The 23371-nt window shown below is 43.3% G+C and overlaps 1 protein-coding gene across 5 annotated transcripts in view; it reads left to right on the top strand.

Moving 5' to 3' along the window:
* Nucleotides 1-23371, top strand: part of LOC134844678 (uncharacterized) — a 190187-nt gene that overhangs the window by 160535 nt on the left and 6281 nt on the right. For 2 of the 5 annotated variants that reach the window (XM_063861483.1, XM_063861487.1), the window contains exons 2-5: nucleotides 12674-12725; nucleotides 19916-19970; nucleotides 20208-20251; nucleotides 20855-20978. In XM_063861483.1, coding sequence (XP_063717553.1) covers nucleotides 12679-12725; nucleotides 19916-19970; nucleotides 20208-20251; nucleotides 20855-20978 — 270 coding nt within the window. In that variant the 5' untranslated portion in view covers nucleotides 12674-12678. Of the gene's footprint in view, nucleotides 1-11664; nucleotides 12343-12673; nucleotides 12726-19915; nucleotides 19971-20207; nucleotides 20252-20854; nucleotides 20979-23371 lie in introns of those variants that run through there. The other 3 variants (XM_063861484.1, XM_063861485.1, XM_063861486.1) reach the window with 3 other exon arrangements.

Here is a 23371-nt window from a genome sequence, read left to right as displayed (position 1 = left end):
AATTTCAATGGAGAGTTTTAAAGAGTTGAATGATGTTGTATCCAAAAATGATGGTTTTAAGTCGCGACTTGTTTTTTAGATCTTGATTGATCCAAAATTGTTTATTGAATCCATTGAATCGAAACGAGACAGGAAGACACTACACGACAGCAAGAATCAACACAATAAGAAATGGGTGATACGAACGAACTCATGGAATTCCTCTCAGCGAGTCTAGGAGCGACTCTAGACGAGATCTATCAGCGGCTGATTGATTGTGATTTCACACGAGAAGATCCGGGGCTGGCGATGTTTGTGGTCGCGCTCCTCAATGCATTAGGACGAGAGGGTCGAGGGAATCGCCCTACGGAAGTCGTGTTGATGTTGGCCTTCGGTGAGTCCGGGACCGCCGAGAGAGGCCGAAATCGACTGATGAGATGGAGGCGTGGAGAAATGTCTGGCCACGACCTGGCTCGTGAGCCAGGACTAGGAGAACAGAGGGACCACCGGCTAGGTGAGATGCCCTTACCAGTCCAACCGGCGCAGCCACTCATTGAAGCGAAGAGACAACGTGATGGGCCAGGCCCGTCACATTCGGTCGACTCCCCTACAGCTGCTCCTCCTTCGAAGAAAGTGAGGGTGAGTGAAATACAGATCCAGACGTCGGAGACGATCGAGACGCTGGAAAAGAAGGAGAAAGATCAGAGCGAGCTGTGTGCCAAACTCCAGGAGTATAGGGCAATAGCTCGAGAAAGAGACGAATGGAAGAAGAAATACGAAGATCTACAGGTGACTTATAAGGAGGATGAGATAAAGCACCTGAAGGAGCTGTATATGGCGAAGGTGAGCCAAGTGTCACCGGAAGTTCTGGCGAGCATGAGATCCTCGGAGGGACCCGACGACACACGCCCCGGGACAACAGCCCAGGAGCTGTGTGTATCGAGAGGGCCCGAGGTTCTGGATTTACGTGCATCGAGAGAGCCCGAGGCTCCTCAGCAGACACGACTGTCTGCTTCTAGTCAAAGGTTCACGATACCAGACCCTTCTGACACTTACCTCGCTCCTCAGTTCCAAGAATCGTTCAACCAAGTGGCGAGAGCAACAATTGAAGAGATCAACCGAACCACCGGACGGACATTGGGTAGGATCGTTCCTTCCCAGCGTCGTGATCAGTCATCTAATAGCTCGGAGCGAGCACCCCACACGATAGTGCCCTCGGGGACTGCGCATGGCCGAACCTATCAAAATTCCCGCGTGGTAGATATTAGGAAGAATCTGATGACACGTCACCAGTTCACGCAAGTAGCTGCGGAGCATCCTCGAGCCTGCCTGGATGACATGAGCTGGAACCCCTCTACGAGCGACCAGGTAATTCCCCCAGGGAGTCGCCACTTGATCATAGGAGACAGTTTGGTGAGGGATCTGAATGAGATCTTCGTCTATGGTCAGACAACCACTCTGTCCTTTGGAGGAGCTTCAGTGGCTCAGATCATCAAGATGATGGAATTCCAAACCGAGGATCACCTGGATACGCTGGTGATAATGCTAGGAACTAACGACGTCTCGAGAGCCCCAGTGACTCCCGAGTGCAAGTGGGAGCCTCTGCTGGTATGCCTCCTGAACGAACTGAAAGAGAAGTATAGGCCCAGGTTTGTGGTGCTGTGCACGATACCACAAAACCCGCTGGTGGGCACCACAGTGGCAGATTTCATGAATGGCAACGTGACACGGTGGAACGAAATGATCCGTAACTTGGTGAGAAAAAACCCTGGCGAGTTGCGACTTCTGGATCTCGAAAACACGCTGCGCAAGATTGATCATATTGCGCTTACCAGAGATGGGATACATTTCAACACCCAACGAGGGAGACACTGGATGAATGATGTATTTCAGACGCAGTTGAGGGAAATGGAGCAGGAGTCGAGGGCGACCAGTTCTCTGGCTCGGACCAGCTCAACGACTGGAGGAAGTAGAATAAGGGCAAGCGTGCCCGAATCCCTCGTCAACCGCCTAGGGCCCTTGGCGATAGAGACGGCTGTAGCCGCACCCACCGCTCCGAGCTCAAACGTGAGAGAGAGGCTAGGGACTGCTCCTCCTCCCAGAACACAACCGCTTGAAAGCCGACTCGGCAGATCAGTGGTTCAGAACAGAAAAAACTCCCAGACCGTGTCTAGGAGGAACGATCCGCCCGCTACGGCAAACCCTGCTTCAGTAGCAGGACCGTCTACGAGCGCCGTGCCTGCGGAGGGAGTTGAACCAGGCAGCCTGCTGCTTTGGAACCGATCAGACCCGAGTCATTGGGGACAGTACAAGACAGACATGTCCACGAAATTGAACATGAATACCCTGACGTGTCGGGAGGACGCTATGAGAATGATTGGCGGAGAAAGTCCCACGGTGTCGCGACTATATCGGATATCAGGCGTGGATTGGCTGCTGGCAGAGCAGGAGCAGTTCAGCTCTACGACTATGCTCCGACATGCAGACTTGAACGGGTTGCCTCAGGACAATTCCTTTGGACCCTTGAACACGCGGTCCCTTACGGACGTCCGACAGAGAGCCCGGGAATTGACGCCACCTGCTCGAAGGGGCAACTTCAGGTAGAGAACAAGCCCAACAACAAACATCATAAGATGTACAGGCAGTTCGCTAAACCACCTGGTCAGACGCCTGGTGAGTATTCAAGGGACTTCCCCCGAACGACCACGGTAGATGGAGATGACCAGAGATATGGGAAACTGAAGGCCCCAATAGGCGACGGCCTGTTCGCAGCTTACGATCTCTTAGAGATGAAAGCTGCAAAGTATCTGATCGTAGCCAGTTCCGATTATCTCTATACGCCCCGTTCTCTCTTTTGGCCCGACGTGATTTTCTTCACGGCACCTAAATTGGATTGGGGACAGGCAATCGGCATGATGATAAGTGTACGAAGGGTGGTCAGTATGGAGCCGCAGGTGATAGTGGTTGCAGGCTCAAATGATCATCTATAAAGCAGGGGCTTATTGTCACGTCTGACGGATGGGTCGATCCCGACCAACGAGGTCATAGGGGAGGCGATAATGACATTGCTCTCGGCGATGGCTGAGGTAGAAGCAGCAGCAAAACAACGTTTCACCCATAATGTGGTGAAGGTGGTCTTCGTGTTGTCACCAGGGTACGCTGCATTGCCAGAACCCCTTCAGTTTGTATACACAATGGTCACGACGATAGCAGAGGGGAGGTTCAACGTGATAATTCCGGCCCCGAACAGAGTAGTAGACCCAGACAATTACTACCCGTCCCGATCTGAGCTTCCCGCCGTTTGGGCTGATATTTCTAATGCCATACAGGGGCTCAGAGATTGTAGCACAACTCGGTTGGTGCTAGATGAGGTTCTGGGGTTGGAGCTGTCCAACTTTGCCAGATTGCTGAAGTTAAGACCAGGGGTGGATGACGATCATCTGTTAGTACAACAGGTGGCTGATGATCTCTAGTTCAGACAGATGGATCATGCCGAGAATGAGCAGGGCAGGATAGTCAGGAAGAACATGACATCAGCGGAAGAAGATCTCATGGCAATGGCTTTGCGCACGAAGCCGCACAAAAACGTATGGTTGTACTTGTCACCAAGGCTGTGCACCTTGGGTGAGGACGCGTTCGAGCATGCGCCGGCAGTGATAAAAGAGATACACGTGTATCTGAAAAAATTGTTTGATAACCGGGAGTTAGCTGGGGGCATGATGTTGAAGCTGATGCATGACGTAAACACGATGTCACTGGACAAGTTCCAAGCTGACGTGCTAGCCACGAGGGCACAGTACGAACGATCGGATGCTATCTTGGGTGGAATGGGAGTGGGATGGACGCCATCCTTCCTATCGACGTGCTCTCCTAGGGCATCCCGGAACTTGATCGCGAGTTTTGTGAGAGACATCAGGAAGTTATCGATTGGCCTGGTGTTAGCCTTATACGTGACATTTGGTCACGAAAATTTCGTGAAGGGGCCGGCGAATCTCTTCACCCAAGCGTTGGCACATTTGAGATTGGATGGACTCCTGACCCTGATTGCCATGACCTACGGTCAACTGGGTGATTTGCTTGTGCTGTTACGTTACCCTGAACAACTACAGGGACCCAGTCGTGAGTTCAATGCACAGTTGGAAACCGCCTCGCTCAAGAAGATGAAAGACTGGAGGACTCTCCTGCTCCAATATCTCTTACAGCAGAACAGAAGCGTCACGGGAGAAGATAAGGTGGCGACGGATGCGAGTGAGTGCAAGCAATATTGTGGCATGCCCTTGCTGACAGATTTGGCAGTCATGATGCGGATTGATCCGTTGGCTCTGATTCACGGACTACGGGAGTATGGACCGGTGATGTCTTTCGTGTTCCCGGACGTGCAAGTCAAGGCATACAGGAATTCGGTGTTGTATGTCAACCTGGTCTCAGTCGTGGATTGTTCCGTGCTGAACTGGGTAGAGCAGAGGGAGTTGAGAGGGCTGGCCAGAGACGATAGACTGTTCGGAAGAATAGCGGAGCCAGGTTGGGTGTTGATGGATTTCAACAACCACTTCAAGTGCCGAATGGGCCGTGAGGAACTTTCTCACATCCAGTTTAACCCGAAGCTTTGGAACTTAAGACCAGTAGTGAAGGATACAGGAGCGGCTATGGGAGTGCCACTCTTACCAGAGGCCTATGCACACGCTAAAGAGAACCAGCAAGCGTGGCTTTCCGGGTCCAGGCCGCTGCCGGACCAATGCCCTCGATATCCACCGATAAGGAGGATGTTGTTGGGAGTCACATCTCCCATCATTGCCCCTCGCATTGAAGCAGCTCGCGACGCAGAGAAGAGAATGTTGAAGTGGAGTGAAGGGATGGAGCCGCGCTTCATCGGCTGGAATGTTGCAGCCGCGCACACGTTTGACTTCTCATTTCCTGATGCTTGGAGTAGGAAAAAGATCAAGGCGCTACCCTCTAGGAGACCAGAGGTCTCGGCCGAAATGTGGAACGAAGTGTATTCTCCCACAGATGATTTGTCAAGACTGAAGTGGTCAGGAGAAGTGAAAGTAGTGATGATGGAAGTGGCAAAGGAGAGCAGAGGAGGCTCATATATAACAATAGAGGACCTGGTACCACATGGCGAGGAGTCTGTAGAATTCCTGGTGAATGATGAGTTGTTTTATCATGCAGGAGACATGACCGTACCGGCTCGGCCGGACTCGGGCATAGACTCACGACAAGGACCTTCAGGACCCAGGCCGAAACCTGATGCAGGGGATGATGAATTGATGGATCAGGACGATGACGACGACGACATCGAGGGAAAGGCGGGAAAACCGGGTGAGACGGATCTGGGAGCGTTAGAGAGAGACTTGCTAGAATACCGGTTTAGTGAAGACGACGATGGGGAAGTCGATGGGAGTCTATTGCTAATGACGCCATCGTCTTTCATGTCCCCTACAAAGGAGGCGTCGGCCGACTTATCCCCGATAGACCCAATAAGCCAGGCGAGAGAATGCCGAAGCAGGGATCCGCAGAAATTGCTCCATGAGTCACCAAGGAGGAGAAAAATCGAAGAATCAATGAGGGTATCCTTCCTGAGCACGCTGCCGGAAGAGGAATGGGAGAGATATCAAAGTGAGTTAGAAGGCAAGACAGGGACAACCTGGAGCCGAGTGAATTTCATGGAAAGATCATGGGACGTGATAAGGCGATATGGGACGCAGTCCATAATGAAGGTGGGATTGAACCAACCCATCATGCGTGAGGTCTTGGAGAAAATAGTGAACTCCATGGAGTCGGATGTTCTGACCGAGTCAGTAACAGAAGACAGTGCCGATGATCAGCAGGTTGCAAAGAAATTACCTGTCAGACGAGCCAGGAAGGGGCTGAAGCGACTAAAAGGGAAAACAGGAAGTCGAGCCATGAACCCGAGAGTGGTGAAGTCGAGAGCCAGCGCAGTGGTGACCTCTCTAACAAGCGCAGGTCGTTCAGGCGAGAGCGGGCAAGGAGATAGTGCAACGCTGACGGGGGGAGAAAAAGAGAATCTGATACCCCCTATGCTCTTGGCAGGTCTGACCACGACTGCCTAAGATCAAAGAAAACAGCACGAACCCTGGCAGACACTAAATTAGAGATGGAGATCATCAGTCAATGTGGATCTGGAGGACTCGAAGATTACAGGCCCTCGCGGACCAACATGGCTAAGTTGAAACTGGAAGGACAACTCGACGTGGTCGAGTACAGTCGAGTCTCTGTTCCGGAATCGGTCCACATGGGAGATCCAGCAGGGGGTTATGTGGAGATGTTGAAAGCGAGAAACTCAGCGAGAGGGCACCTGATGGCTTGGAGCGAGAAGCGAGCCATGCAGGAATATCTGAAAGAGCTCACGGAGAATTCAAACTTAAATCGAAAAGAATACGGCACGGTAATGTCCTCTGAAGCGAACGAAATTGGATTGGGAAAGCTACTAGAAATCTCCTGGAGGGCGGCCTTCCAGAGATACTTCGACGAGTCGATGCATGCACCTGCTACGGTGGCAGCATACCTGGCTCATCCTTGCATGAGAACTGATCTGCAAGTACGGTTGACTTGGTGCTTGATGGGCATCAAGAGGGCGGAGTATGAAGCCAGTAATGATTCGAAATCACGGGAACAGGAGCTGGAGTTGATGGAAGCTCTGCGAGCGTTGATTTCTAAAGACGATTCTGCGATAGCATGGGCTAAGCGTAAGGATGCCCTTTGCTTTGTCAGGTTCGTGGTGGATCGTATCCCCACTCCTGTTTTGGGAGAATGTATAAGGATCATTCGGCAAAAGGGAGTTGATTGCGAAAGGAACTTCCTTAGGGCAGTCCTGGAACTATATCAGGACATGCCGTTGACTGTATCAAATAAGGAGTCGAATGACATGGAGAGCTATCGCAAGTTGGAAGAAGTGAGAAGATGTTCCAACAAAGAATTGAAAGTGAGCCGGGAGTTGATTGAAGCAGTCAAAGGACAAAAAGAGTTTGCAACACTAGGGAAACTGAAGTCGTTCCAATATGTGTCTGGCATACCGGGGATGGCGTACAATCCCTTCGTGAATGAAGAAGCCAGGGAAGCGTACTTCGACTATGAGCAAGTCATAGTACTCAATTTCTGGGTTGAACGTATTAAAGAAACTGGAATGCTGATGGTGGAACAACCCAAGCTGGGAATTATCTTGGAAGAACGAGTGGTCGAACCCTCGGTTCCCGAGCTAAAGGGGCAAGTGAGTTTTGATTGTGGTTCTTGGGACGGTCCCTTGAAAACCAGTCTAGTGACGATGTGGGAACTCATGAAGCCTTCTTGGTGTCCTCATCCTAACGCCGGCTTAATCTGGGACATGACGGCAGATATCACGTTAGACCTAGATGATGACGCGAGTTTGCATGATCTGGCCATGATACATCATCTGCTGGCCATGAGGTTGACGAAGCGGAAGAGCAACCCATCCACGGAGCTGTCCGAGGAAGGTCCATCGAGCAATTGGTTGAAGCAACGCACATGCTTGGCTCAACATAGCGGGTTGGAAGGACATGTTTGTAACCTGGGACACTGCCTGGTTACGCTGAGCGAGCAGCATCGGCAACTGGCACGATTGTACGGAAGATTGAGCATGTCGGATAAGTGTGGCATGGAGTTGGTCGCGGACTGTCATGGGGTGACGGATGTAAACTTGATCACAGCCTTGGGATTTTGTAGCATGACGAGTTCGATTGAATCGCTTGAGCGCCTGGAGCGTGCCCATGAGCTACTGACGTCCCTCAGCGTGGAAGTATTCCCTGGAGCATTGCAAACGGAGCAGAAGATCGGAGGCTGGAGAGAAGCTCTGGAGAACGAGATGAATCTGAAAGATAGTCAGGCCTATCATAAACCGACTGGTTCAAAATATCTGGTGGGTTCAAGCTCCGCACCATATTGCAGTAGGAGATATCCTACACACATGGTGGTGATGGATGCAAGGACACAGCAGGTGTTGATTGACCAACTTTTCTCTGTGCCAAAGTGCGTAAGGTTGGCCAGAATGTCGGAAAAGTCACATGATTTATTGGCGAAGATCTTTCGGGCAGTCCCGAAGAGATCTGAAGGCGAGTTGCAAGACGTAGTGGGTGAAGAGTTTCTGAGATTAAACGAAGGCAATGTGAGTGAGTTCCAGAAGCAGAAAGCGAGTGGAGCGTTACCCACTGAATTCCCCACCATAGAAGAGAAAGACGACTTACACAGAATTCTGATGGAGGTGGAACCGTTGCTGGGAGCCTCAGGGTATCGGACCCGAAGGAACATAGTGAGAACCCATGGGGAGTGTCCTTGCCACTGCTTGGCGCAGACGTTGTGGTACCCCAAACGCGGGAATCTGATGCTAGTATGGGACGTGGAGGAGTTATACTCTACGGGGTTGCCCGATCAGAATCAACAGGTGTCAATCGTGGTGGTTAGTGCCATGCTGGCAGTGAGATGGCTGGAGGCTAACGCGGACACAAGTGAACAGGAGACGGCCGTGCCGACTCCTGAACAGCTGAGCAACGTGAAGATGAGTCATGAATTGGATCTTTTCAGAACCACCTGCAAGGTTCTGAGAATACCTAAAGCCATTGAAAGAATATGGTCAAGGCAAAGATTGATGCCTTGGTTCCGTGCAGTGATGACATCATGGATGTATGAACGCGCGAAGCGTCACATGTCGAGGAACACGGAAGCCTATCAATCTTTCCAGCAAGATATAGGACCAGGAGCCTATAAGAGAGCATTACTGACGCACAGAAACGCGGTCACCACGGCGGTGAAGCGAGTAGCTGGAGCGCTTTGTGTAACTGAAGTTGAGAAGAAAGAGGTCTTAAGAGCTGACCTAGAACGAAACGTGAGCCTGTGTCTTCACAACAGCTTTTGCAGGAACCGGGAGCAAAAGGTTAATGTTGACTTGCTACCTTGTTGCAAACCGAGGCTGTTGGAACAGGAGAGTTGGGGCACGGCCCGCAACTCCATGGACATGCTGGAGAAAGTATTGGAAGACAGCGAAGCTATAGATCAAGATGGAGAAGTGATGGAATGAAGATGAACAAAGAAGAGAAGAGAAGGAGAAAAAACTTGATTGTCTATGTGTGCTAAAACTTGAACCAATCAACCAAGTTTTGATTATTGAACTTGTTAAACTTTTTGTTTTGATTTAGTTTGGTCAAACCAAACTTTGAAAAATGTTACAATTGTTAAATTGTTGAAAAAGAGATTTTAGTTATGACTATTTATGTATGTATATATAGAACATAGGTGAGTACATTTACCTATTCAAACACGATTGAAGTTTTTAACCTGTGTAAGACACAATTTCACTGTGTGGTGACATGGTAAGTTTGAGTAAACTCGCTCGAGAAGGGTGGGTAACTCAATAACTTTCCTAGCCACAGAGTTTCTTAGTTTTAATATTAAAAGGACCGCATAAATAACTGATTATACTTGGCGAGTGACGTTAAGTTAATTTTAACGGGTGCGTGGCCGTGCCACGTCCCACTTTTTAATCAAAAAGAGTGAAAAAAAATTTTATGGCAAGACGACGTAAGTAGTCAGAAAAGAAATTTTATCTAGGACATTCCTCATGGTGCAAATTTTGTGAAAATGTTGAAAGGCAGTGAGATGTAGTACGATGCCATTTGTGAACACGTAGTGAGTTGAGGTGGGGTAGATAAATTTCATTTTCTTATGCGATTCGTAAGATTGATTACAGAGAACTGGAACACTACTTGACGATAACCCGGTGTTATGCGATCAATAGGGACATTGATGGGGACTGTCCGGGGAGTATGTGCCATTCTGCCAGATGGCACAGCGCAACCTTCCGACGAAACACGAATCAGAGAGAAAAGGCCTGAACAGCAAAAAAGTGCTTGAAAGGAGGGTCGAAGTATTCTGAAACTTTCTAATTTTAAAATTTCGATTTTCAAGTTGATATTTCTCAGAAATACGAAAAACGGCCATTTTGACCAGAAGAACTAGGAAAATAAGAACAACGACAAATATTGTGAAAAACGTGCAAGAGACGGAGAATACGAAGCCTCTTATCGTGGCAGCAACGCACGATAAGACCCTTATCAGCAGATATTAGTGGAGAAGGAAGCTTCGGTGGGGAAGGAATATTCCACGGAACCCTCCCGGGACGCAAATTAGAAGAGATAAGAGCGTTATCGCAGGAATATTACGGGAGCGGAGGCTTGGTCCCCCAGAGACTGTTTTATGTGAAGGGACTGTATAAAACTGACTGTATAGCTACTTGGATGTCGTGAAACTTTAAATTAACACCGGTGTAACTTGATATTTTAGAATATGAGTAGCTAGAAAGAGGAAAGGGTCAATCCATCTCCAATGGATTTAATATAGAACTGTCACACAAAAACATATTAAAATAGTTTGTTCGAGCCGTGTTTTTAATGACAATCACGCAGTCTGAGAATCCGAGACTCAGCTATGTGGTTGTGTTCGCATGTAAACGAAAGCTGATCAAAAGTCGTTTGACTGATGGCCTAAATATGGTAACTTTTTACTTTGCCCTAAACAGACCAGAAAATCAACTGGCAAGGTCGAGACGGTGAAAAACGAGTAGGATTCAGGTAACTGACGCCTGCCAGTCGTTATTAGGTACTTTTTCTACGCTCCGTCGCTGTGTAGTATTTGGGCAAATGTTACAATAGAAGGGCATATACTGATACTTATGAACCAATATCTGCAACTATTAGAAGAGCTGACCGAAAGCTCTACGATGCAATCCTCCAAACAGGTTCTGATCATCTGTTGTTTGATTTAGTTCCGACACGTTCTACCTACTCAGCAAACAACCTGCGCTGTCGTGATACACATATTGTTCGCTGTAAGATGGAGAGGCAAATGAAATTATTTCCTTATCGCCTGCTGCGCAGACTTCATGACATATAGTTTAATTTGTTATGTCTTATTACGATTTATAGATGTCATTCTATAACTAATTTTAAAAAAAAGTCATTGAACTCAAATAACGATAAAAATTTGCTGAAAATCAAAGTGCATTATGTCGAAATTGGACAACGAAAACAGGCATTGGAGCGAATAAAAATTGATAATGCGCCTAATTTGTCCACTAGTGTACAATCTCAGCATATATTTGCAGTTGCTTCAATTTCGCGTTATTTTTCCAGGTATTCCAATTGACATCTGTTCAGACAAAAAGCCATCAATACCAGCAAGGAAATTAATACCATTGAACTTGTATAGTACTGTATGTTTTGGTACAAAAATTTACACTTTTTCACTAGAAAAAAAAACAAGTATCAATGCTTGAACGTTTTTGTCAATTCGAGAATAAGAAAGCACAATTTGAGTCAACATAGAACGGTAAAACAACAATAGATTAGAAGCGCAGCATTAGCTGGCGCCAGGGATTTCAATACAATATCAATATATTGAGCTCAATATCAATATCTTCCATTCAATATCAATATCAATATCAAATAGGATGAAATTTCAATATCAATATCAATATCTAAAAGCTCAATATCTCAATATAATCACTATTTTAAGATACCAGAGACCAAATTCAATATTGAATTTCGAAATATATAATTAAATTTGTTTAGTTTTTTTTGCGAAAAAGCCTAAATTGGATGATATACCTGCACTGTTCGCAAGTGGGTAACAAATAACATTTCACATTTCAGAAACTTTTTATCACCATTTGTTTTATGTGTATGTGTTAAAACGTCACGTTTCAAGCAATGATACAAAATCCGTTTTTCTCAATATCTACAAAAAATTCAATATCAATATCAATATCTAGCCTTCAATATCTCAATATTAAAAATTCAATATTGACATCGTCTCAATATTCAATATCTGATCATTCAATATATTGCAATCCCTGGCTGGCGCTGCCGGTTCTCCTCACGCTGTTCAGGACTCCAACACTTTTTTCATACTTTTTTTTCACTCACTGCGGCAAAGTTATGTCCAGGATTTTCATTGACTTATCGTTCATGATTGTCTACATTGCCTTTCTGAGAGTTTCTCATGCTTGATCTTATGCCGGCTGATCAGTTTGTTAGTGGTACAGCTTGCTTGCCGTTTGCGATAGAATCCAATTGAATGTCATTGTTTTTCGTCGTTACCCCTGCTTACTACCTCACTTGTCTTAGCAAAGTCCCTGATGCCTTCAAAGTATCCCCATTTGACTGGCTTCAAAACAAATTAATTGAAAGCAGTGCGCTGCTTGATCCGGTATGCGAAACAGAAGGAAATCAGGTATAATGCCAGTGTAGTGGATGTAACTTTTATTATGTTGGCATTTGAGAATTAATGAACTTCACATAAAGGACTCCCCAGAAAGGCAGAATTTGCATGAATGTGGTTAGGAAATTGACTGAATTCCTGAGTTGAGATTATAGACCAAACAAGGAACACCCATGAACTACTAGAGGCCTTGCGTATTCAGAGCGAATGGCCAAAAACGAACACACGCAATGGTTTCAGGATACAGGAACTAACACTAAAACTGTAGTCCATGGTTATTCAAGACTGAAATAGTTTTAAATAAATATGACATGTCAGATGTGATAAAAATAATCTCGAAACAAAAAGTTATTACGGCAAAAGAACAAAAACGATAAACGTTCAAATATTTAGTTTTCGTTTTGTTCTGAGTGTTTTCATTTTCATTAAAGTTTTCTATCGTTTTTAGTGGATATGGCATGGAGTTGCTGTGGATGTTTACGATGGAACAGTAAATTCAAGTGAGTTCTAATTTCTGATCTGAAATAGATAGTTTTTGAGGCTAGCTTCTATAGCTTAAATTTTTGTTTCGAAAAGGTTATTTGACGGCTTTCGATTTGAACCTCCATATTGCAAATTTGTCATGTTTTGCGATATTTGTGCATGATTTTAGGGCTAAATTGAATTGACCATAGGAGGCAACGCCGAACAGTCTAGATAAAAATGTTTGACTAAAAGCATGATTTTTTGTAATATATGGAGAATAATTGTTCTGAAAATTGAATTTATCTCCTAAAATTTTACATTACGGCAACATTTCCAAAAAGTTTCATCAAATTGAAGTTCAAATGTGTATGAAAGTAGAAAAGCCGGAGGTTTTGAAGATCCCTTCCAATTCATTTGTAAAGTCGACGGCAAATTGCGCTCAACAATGAAAGGTATTTTATATGAAGGGGTCTTCCGTGCACAAGCTGTATGAAGACGGGACACTGGGCTTTGTTCACAGGATCTTCATTTTTAGTTGATCTTTAAATCGGTACTTTCGTCAATCAATAGACATATTTTCAGCATGTGTGCATTTTCCATTCCCGTTATATTCAAAATTTGTCTTGTTTGTTGTTATTTTTTCAAAATCGGCTTCAAAGGTTTCGGATTATCTGCTTTTTGTCATTATAATTTGTCGTATGAGCAAATGCTTTTCTGAAGTGCGTGTATTTTGAGGGAGGGGACTTAAAAATTTATGTATTGTTGGCTCTGTGACCGCTTCGTAAGTCTTCGTTTCGGTTTTTATTTCACTTGCGAGAGCAAGTGTCTTGTCATCGGGAATGGTTTTTTTTTCATCAGAACCAACTTTACCTACGGGCGATAAAACTCAGGTTGGAATCCCGGCTGGACGTAGTTTTCTTTTCAATGATGTATGTATGCCTTTTTCACCCTCTATGTCTGTATGTATAACTTGCTTTGCTGTATCTCGACACCTTTCAGCCCCCTTCCCACTTGGTCTAGATGTATAGCACGGGACTTCGGAACACACGGTTTGGGGCTCTGTTCGAATTTCAACTGTCCTATCTGACATATTTTTCTCAAATGCAGCTATGGAAATATGGCACAAATATGGAAATAATGTAAGATCTAGTTTTTTTCGACATTTTTTTTCGATAGCGGTTTTCGTTTCAGTTTATGCCCACTAATTTATCATGCTATGATTCTATTGAATTGCAAGTGGTGCGAAGCTCTGCTTTGCCTCTGTGTTCAAATTGATCAACAAACTGTATGTCAATTAAATGTCGACACGAAATATGTCGTTACCACCGTAAGATATTTTAAGTGTTCCTCTTCTATGGCTCTTTTTTGTTTCACTGCCTTCCTGTTGTTATCTGGGACTTTCCATTTAATGTTTTGACTTGCCGCTGCATTGTCAGCACTAGGTGTCGAGCTGCGCCATCGGTGCGTGCGACGATTAATGCACATCAGTTCCTCGGCTCATTATCCCTGGTAATTTTTTTGAGGTTCTCCACGAAGAGAAGAACATAAGCTGTCTTTTGAAGGACTTTCGTCCAATTGCTATAGCGGTGCTGTGATCCATCGGTATGACGATGTCTTGTCTGACGCTCTTTATCCACGGGTGGCGTCGTCAGCTGGGCTGTCTTTGTTCGGCACGTATCCTCAGTGCAGGTAGGAAATGGCGTTCAGTATGAGGCTGAGGCGGCTGGCAATGAAAATTCCGGTGGTCCTGATTGGGTGTGTTGATCGAGTGAAGAACTGCCGTGGTGTCAGTCCAAAATGTCAGGCTGTCGATTGTGATGTCGTGAGGTTCGTTCACAAACTTGGCTAGTTTGGCTCCATTGGTAGTGGCTTGAAGTTTCAGGGTCGTATAGTATTTTTTGATGAGTGATACTCTGGCTTTTCCAATTACAATTTTTAGGTCCTTTTTGATGTCGTTTTAAGTGATTATGAGGTATGCAACTGATGCAAGAGCCACTTTAAAGACATTGCTGAATAATTGCAGCTGAGTGTCGGTTGTTTTCATTTGTGCTCAGAAGTACATTCGATTTAGTTCCACGTCGAAGTCTTCGATTTTGTCGATATAGTCGTTGAGGTCGGACAAAATTGTCAGATCGAGGTCTTTGTCTCATTGAAGCCCTGAGGTCCACGCGAAATATAAGCTGTGGAAGGCGAATTTTCAAAGGCATAGCGATTTCGAGCTGATCAAATAGCGAAAAAGCAAACTTTTGTGTGATGTCTGCTTGCCAAAGTGTCTGGAATCTCTTGGCTTCCACGAGATATTGGCCTGATTCAGGCTTCCGTTTGACTCCCAGAACTCTTTCCAGCGGCTGTTTTTTGTCTCCGAGGCGTTCTTCTTCAACGCTTTCAAGAAATTGCTTAGAGTTGGAAGTCCGCTTAGTCAAATTGAATCCACCGAGACTAAACACGCGTGTAAGATCGGATGTAAATCTGATGGCTTTGTCGATTTTTGAAACGGCTTTGCAAAGGTCGTCCATGAAGATGTTCCGTTCGGTGATTTGAATTAAGTCGAGTTTTTTTTGTCATCGTTGTACTTTGCGCATCGTCTGTTTGCGTAGCAGGCAACACAAGGAGAGTCGGTTGCTCCAAAGATGTGTCTCGTGTACTGGTATGTGATGATATCCTAGTTGTCGTCTTTCCACAAAAAACGTAGGTATAGTTGGTCTTCTGGGTTCAGGAATATCTGCATGAGCATTGTTTCAATTTCGGCTGAAATGACAACTTGGTCCTACGAAATCGCTTGACGATTTCAGTGAGGATGTAGAAAAGGTCAGGTCCTGTAGATGCTAGAGGCATTGAGTATTGGGCGTAATTTACCAGGTTTGCTGGCGTTCGTTACTGGGTGGTGAGGCAACATTCGTCGTTGTTGCTGTTGACTTGCTTGAATGTCGGCAGGTTTTGTTGCGCTGTCTTTACCACATATAAATTATCCAAGTGGCATGTTGTTTTTTATCCATGTGGGCTGATAGATTGTTTGGTAGTCGCTGAACCAGTGGCTGAGTTCCAAAAGTGAAGGCTGTCGAATGTGCTTTTGCAGGCTCAACATTTTTCTCAGAAAGATTGCGAGGTCTTCTTTGCTTCTTCGGTGTTTGATTGATGGACTAATGAAATTAGTGAGTCGTTCAAGGAATGAAGTCACTATTTTCGTTGGGTTTCTATAGTCGTCACATTGAACCGCTGCCTGATCCACGGATTAGGGATTTGGCGTCTCCGGAAACAAGTCGTTGAAGGTGGATTAGTTTTTCAGAATCTGACATGTCGGTGTTGTCTATTGTGGAGTTGTAGATTTTCAATCCAATCTAACTATTGTTTGGGTTCTCGGTCTAAGTTGAAGGGTTCGACTATTGGTACGGACTTTCGATAATTTTTCGAAAGCGTTGGCTCGTGATAGACATCGGGTAGTGAAAAGCATTTCTGTAGGTTGTGCTGACGGGATGTCGAAATGTTGCTCAAATTTTTGTGACGGTCGAATCGTGAGGTGATGCGGGTGTTGCTCCCTTGACTAACAAGATGTAGTCTGCTGTGTTATTGGTGGCAGTGATTGAGGTTGACATCCAAAGGTGTTCAAAAAGGCATGAAGCAAGAAATGGGTAGTTGGAGTGATTGCAATTGCTGGCTGATGATCGTAGCTAAGGAGCTGCTGAGATGGTGCGAGAGGGAGCTGTATCCATATGAATGGTACTGTGACAAATTGTTGGTCGAATGCGGCTGAAATTTTGTCGTTGGTTGGCTCAAGTGCTGTTTTGTCGAGACGTTGCAGAGGAATCATGCGGAGTTGAGTTCCGTGATCTGGTTGCGTTCCGAAAGTTGTCGGCCGCTGAACTGATGTCATGGCTGGAAATATTAGTCCTGTATTGCGTTGAGCTCTTATGCGACAAAGAGATACGATTGGCATGAAGGCATTTGCAGTGTTAGTTAGCGGACGGGCTGTCGTTGATGATGTTACAGTTTGCTGAACGTTACTGAGTTGAGACTCATGATTCGGCTAAAATTTCGGCAGTAGAAGAGTTTGAGTCTCATGAGCCTCGTGTAAACGGCTGAAATATTTGCAAATTTCTGGCATGGAGGCGATATCGTGTCAGTTTGTTGTTGAAAACTATGCTGGAGTTGAGTTCAATGGTGAATTGCGGTGCTAATTTTCCGTGTGTAGCTTGATTGTTGACTGATGTGGAAACATTTTCCTTGAAAGAGCTCGTTGTGAAGACGGCTGAAAATTAAGGATTGACAAATCGCGGCTGGTTTTCGCTAGTTTCTGACAATAATTTTCGAAACGGCGGCTGAGTCGGGGATTCACTTCATCAGGCTGAGTGTTGTCAGATGTTCAGAATCTGACTTGTCGTTGTCTATTGTGGCGTTGTAGATTACAATCCAATCTGACCATTGTTTGGGTTCGCCGTCTAGGTTGAAGTCTTTGACAATTGATACGGACTTTCGAAAGGTTTTCAAATCGTAGGCCGGTGATAGTCGTCGGTCTGTCGGGTATTTGCAAGCCTTGCTGTAGACTGTGCTGGCGGGATGACGAAATGTTGCTCAAATGTTTGTGGCTGTCGAATCGTGAGGTGATGCCGGTGTTGGTCCGTTGGCTAACAAGATGTAGTCTGATGTGTTATTGGTGGTAGCCAAAGCAGTTTGACATCCAAAGATGTTCAAAAAGGCATGTAGTAAGAACTGGGTAGTTGGAGGAGTTGCAACTGCTTGCTGGTGATCGTAGCTGAGGTGCTGCTGGGGTGTTGCGAGAGGGGGCTGCTCTGTGACCCATGGTTGCAAGAATTGCTGCTGATTGATCAAGTCTGAGGCGTCTGGCTGATGAAAAGATATGGGCTGGCTGCTAGTCTGATTGGCAATTCCTTGAATGTTCCACGCGTCAGCGTAGCTGCAAGTGGAGATAGGTAGAGTAGGGATAAATGTCACTGTTAAAGGCGGCTAGTGAGGTATTAAAGGCGATTGTCTGATTAGCAGGATAGCTGTTGACTGCTGTTCGGTTCAAAAACTGGGATTGAGAATTTGCTGATGCAGTTGGGTCTCCATTTGAGATGGCTGAATCCTTATGAATCTTCCTGTGGCAAGTTGTTGGTCGAATGCGGCTGAAATTTTGTCATTGGTTGGCTAAAATGTTGCTCTGTCGAAACGTTGGGTTGCGGAGGAATCATGTGGAGTTGAGTTCCGTGATCTAGTTGCTTTCCAAAAATTGTCGGCCGTTGAACTGTGTCATCGGTGGAAATGTTAGTCCTGGATTGCGCTGAGTTGCGAAGCGACTAAGAGATACGGTTGACATGGAGGCACTTGCAGTATTAGTTAGCTGGTGGGCTGTCGTTGATGATGTTTCAGTTTGCTGAGCGTTACTGAGTTGAGTTTCATGATTCGGCTGGAGTTTCGGTAGTGAAGAGGTTGTCTCATGAGCCTCCGGGTAAACGGCTGAAGTATTTGTAAATTTCAGACATGGAGGCGAGATCGTGCCAGTTCGTTATTTAAAACTATGCTGGAGTTCAATGGTGAATTGCGGTGCTAATTTTCCGTGTGTAGCTTGATTGTTGACTGATGTTGAAAAGTTTTCACTTAAAGTGATTGTTGTGAAGGCGGCTGGCAATTGCGGATTGACGAATCGCGGCGTTTTTTTTGCTAGTTTTGACAACGGCTGTCGAAACTGCGGCTGAGTCGTTATTTCACTTGTAACAGGCTGAGTGTTGATCGCTTATGTGGCTAAGTATTGCGTTGACTGAGCAAGATGATGTTCTGTCGTTGTTGATGATGTTAGTCGTGTTGTGTGTCTGGGATTTCGCATGCTGGTTGGCGGTTAGGGCAGATAGAACAAGCGATGGGGAATAATTTTTGCTTTGAACCCGATATTACATAGCGTTTGTACTCAATCGTGGTCTTTCAATAGCGCAGTTTAACTTCAGTTTCGTTTTTTTTTCACTACGTTCGCTCAATAATTAACAACAGTATCCTTCCATTGAATTTAATAAATACCGTGTCCGAGTCATTTTCAATTACTTCCATATAACATTGACATTTCTATTTGAATTCTTTTTTGAAAACTATGATCTCGTAATAGACATAAAATAAAACAAAACAATAGCAATAACGTAGTTCAAAATATCAGTTTGAAGAGGAGGTCCAAAAAAATCCAGTAGGTTTCAGTAACAAGCAAACCAATCCAAAATAAATTAAATTAACAAAACAAACCAAATAACAGTAAGAATCCGTCTTTTTTCACGTGCCTGGCAACAACACCAAGATAGTTAGGGGAAACGGAAAAGTTAAATTATCTATGAGGGAGTAATTGTCAATTAACAAGCGAAACAGAAGATTTTTTAGAACGTTTAGAAAAAGGGTGACATTTGAAATATTAGCTTGTAATTTGAAGACATGAGATTTGAATTCAGGCGATTTAGTTGCATTGCGCTGTAAGTTTTAAATTAGAAGTTATGTTGTTTCAAAGTTGGGAGCTTGATTTTTTGAGTTTTTAATTCGTGCCCTAATGGCATGCACATGTTTTGCTGTAGTGTAATTGTTGTCTCGCTGCTATGTTTTTGGTGATTATTTATTACACTTGTGTGAGCAAGTGTCTTGTAATCGGGAATTAGACTTTTTTCCATAAACAATTTTTGTGGTAACGCCATTGCCTTTGCACCCTAAGGTCAGTGGTTCGAGACCCAGACGGACCTTGTTATTTTAATTGTATATGCAATTTCAGATTTTTTTCCGGTAAAAATTGAATTGTCGGATTCTTGTTTGTCTGCTCAAGTTTTGTGCGCTTAGTTGCCACATCTCGGTGTTTGCTTGTGCTGTAAGCAACTTTGATTGTAATTGCAAGTGCATGTGTTGTTCAATGCAGTTTTAGGGGGGACTTTGAATTTTAAAAATATATTTTTTCGGCTGAACTTGTGAATGCTTATGTTGTATCGCAAGTCTCTGTCTGGAATTTTTCTACCGGATTGAAAAATTCCTATTCAAAACACAGAATATGTTAATTTTTTTGCACCCACTTAACTAGTTTTTAGAGGGGAGAATTTCATATTGGTTCTTAGTTGGAGATTTTAGCTAATCAGAATGATTTTTTTAGACTAATTCAAACTAAAGATTTGTTGGAGTATCTAATTTGGTCTATTATTGGAGAAAGTTAATTTATGACCTTTTTGGTTTGAGACATCTTTGATAAGATATTATCAAGTTTTTGTTTTAGACAAAAATACAAGACGCAAGACGTATTTGATGAAAGAATTCCATTCGAAACAGCTGTAAGTTTGAAATGCTATCTCATTCTGTTCTTCTAAAATTCTTTGATCAAATCAGAACGGAATGAATTGAAGAGACAGCCAAAATGATACTTTCAAGAAAGAAAAAAGTTAAATTGAGTTACAGAACTCGGATATCCACGTTTGTTAGTTATTTTAGTGCTAATTACAGTAGCGAAATATTGAACGTTTTTACATGCCTTGCAAATGAAGAAGAGTAAGAAAGTTGAATTTTTTTAGCTGACCCAGCTCTTGATTGATGACCAAAGCGAAGGCAACGAAAGGTGAATACACGATATATATCTTTTTGAAAAAGGATATTCTGTTTTATGGAGACTTATACAGGTCTTGATGAGTTTTGTTCAGGAAAATCGGTTTTTCGCGGTTCGACTTCTCATTTATTTTAAAGTTTACTCCATTTCCTCTGTTAAATGAAAACCAACTCCACTATCAAACGGCAAAATGTAAAGGTCACGAAAATTGTGTATGACTTTTTGTTTTAAAAGTAAACTTAAATTATCTGAAATCACTGCGGAATAAAAAAAATCACCTTTTGAACCAGGTTTCTGTAAATGAGACAGCCTCACGAAAAAAGCGCCAATCAATAAACAGTAATTGAAATTTAAAGAGCTTAAGCGAGATTTATTTTTTCTTAGAAAGTTGGAATATCTTTGAAATTTTTCGATCAACTTTTTTTGGTTTCGTTCTGCAGTTTTCCAACTGTGTTGGTGCTTTTTACGCAGCATTAATCAGATTCCATCATTTTGAAAACTAATTTCCCAAGATGTTAAACGATCACTTTTGGGCCGTGTTACAGAACAGACTCAAAAAGGTATTTAGAGCGCAATACTTTTGTTAATACAAATGAAATAGAGCTTTTGTTCCAGCCAATCAGGTTGTCTAAGTGGGAATGCATTTATAACTGAGAAGGAGCGTCAGCTGTTGAAAGAGGGCAAATACGAGGAGTTGAGGCGCATGCAGTTGGCAGAGGAGATGCGAGCCAAATCAGAGGTACTATAAATCATCCGAAACTCCTACTGCGGTGGAATGTGTCCCTAATTGAGTCATTAAAAACAATGAAATTTGGTTCTCGCACATTTTATGGAAAGGTTAAAAGGTCATTCAAACTAATCTAAACGCAAAATTCAAATCCTTGGTCTGGTTATTGGCGGATTTAGAGGTGCTTCTTTGCCTTTTTCTCGCAAGCGATCTGCGCAGTATCTTTTTATGAACCTTTTTTTCTAACCTAACTCGCAAATAAAGGTGTTCATTCAACGTGGAAAGTGTTTACTTATTTGGCGGCACTTTTGCTATAATCACGATCTAGCGTTGGAATTTTCATAGCATCTGTTCATAGCTTTATTAATGGCTAGTGTTTGTGATGTATTAAGCGTGCGTGGCTGAGTGGTTAGTGCGTGAGACTCATAATCTCTAGGTCGCACATCGAGTCCGAGGCCTAGCCGAAATTTTAATAATTCGAGGCTTTTTTGTTGCACTTTATAGAGCTGCTGTTTGACGTGTTCTCGCTAGCGTTCATGCTCTAATCTTTTGGAGATTGATTTTTGTGAAATCTTTTTGGTCGCTTGAAATCTATTTGGCGAGGGGAATGTAAATTACCCATGCTCTATAATGACAAGTGGCGAGAAAAAGAAAACTGATTGTTTCAATAATGGTCTTTAATTTTCAAATTCGCAGCGGAATAAAAGCTTCTCTTATTGATCAATGTTTTTGCAAATTTGAATGATTTTATTTAACAAAGTGGCAATTATAAATTAGCCTTGAAGTTCTTAGAAGTTTGAGGTCAAATATTTTATTCTTTGAAATTGCTTCAAAAATCATTATCAGGCTTTTAGTTCGCAGTTCACATTCTTATATAGGTTGCGATGATTTAAAGTCTTAAAAATTTTCAGGCTCAAATTTATTTTTTCGTTGTTTGACTTTTAAGTTCAGTTCATCTCTGTTAAAAAGAAGGCAAAGTCCACTATCGAACAGCGAAATTTTTAAGGTGCAGCTTTGTTTGTGTCGAAATGCGTTTGGTCGGCTTGCAAGGTTTTGGCTAACGATTATTTACATTGTTTTGTCTCGCTTGAAGGGCGATAATATTTTTCTGTGGGGAATGTGTAGCTTGAAAACTTCGAGGTTTTAATTTTTTGCTCAACTTTTGTTTGAAAAGAAAGTTTTTAACTCAATAGCGTCTTTCCAGTTTGTGGTGGTTAAGCTACCGATTCATAGTTTTTTTTATTATTATTTCATTACCAACAATTGTCGATCAGTTTTTAAGAGTCGATGAACGTATTGAAGACTTATAAACGTCAAGATGATTTTTCCTTTTTTTTAGGAAAAATTTTGAAATTCGTTCGGCTCAAATTTTGTTTTTTCGCGATTTGACTTTTGATTTATTCAAGTTCAGTTCATTTCCTTTGTTAAAAGAAGGTAAACGCCACTATTGAGCAGCAGAAGTGTAAAGGTCACGAAAAACATAATCGACTTCTAATGATGAAAGTGGTTTTTATAAGTAAGAGTCAATGAACGTAGTTCAGACACTTTATAGATCGTGATGATTTTTTTGTCGTTTGTTTTTTTTTTCAGGAAAAATCGAAAATGATCTAATAACAAACAAAGTGTGTTCATACTTATCAATACTCAAATAAATGCTCTCAGGTATATGTGCTTTTTGAGTTCAATTCAAGGTCATGTGTTAGAAGGTGAAATGGCGCGAAAATACGTGATTGATTTCTAGTTTCGAAGTGGAATTTAATTTTAAGGTTTCCCAGCGGAATCTTAATTTTTCCTAGAAATCCAGTTTTCTCAAATTTGGTTAACATTATCAAGAAAATGCCAATTATAATTGCCATTGAAATTCAAAGATTCATATTTTGTTTGAAATTCGAAAGTTAAATTTTTTTTTCAAGAAACTCAGTATTTTTTCTATATTTTTTTTTGCGTTCATGACTTTTTCACAACTCTGTTGGCTGGGCTTTTTGCAACCTGATCTGCAGTCATTAGTTTTTTTGTAAACATTCAAACTAGTTTTAAATTGAAGTGTCAAGTGAAATTGCTTTTTGGTTTTTTCCCGGATGGTTTTTGGTTTTTCTTGGAAAAGGCAAGCTCAAGTTTTATTTTTCCGCTGTATGACTTTTAATTTCTTTTTAAGTTCAGTTCATTTCCTTCTTGAATGCAAACTACACCATCGAACAGCAAAAGTGTAAAGGTCACGAAACACATGTTTGACTTCTCATTTCGAAAGTGGATTTTAATTCTCAGATTTCCCAGCCGAATAAAAACTTAACCTATGGAGCCAGTTTTCTCAAATTGAGTCATATTTATCAAATCCAGCACTATCTACGCCGCTGACAGTTTAACCAAAGAGTTTTAGAAGGTAGCTTTAACGAAAAATTGCGATC

The sequence above is a fragment of the Symsagittifera roscoffensis genome, chromosome 4 (assembly GCF_963678635.1).
Source record: "Symsagittifera roscoffensis chromosome 4, txSymRosc1.1, whole genome shotgun sequence".
NCBI classification, from domain to species: Eukaryota; Metazoa; Xenacoelomorpha; order Acoela; family Convolutidae; genus Symsagittifera; species Symsagittifera roscoffensis.
Note: the sequence above shows the minus strand (reverse complement) of the source record. Positions and strands in the feature narration are given on the sequence as shown.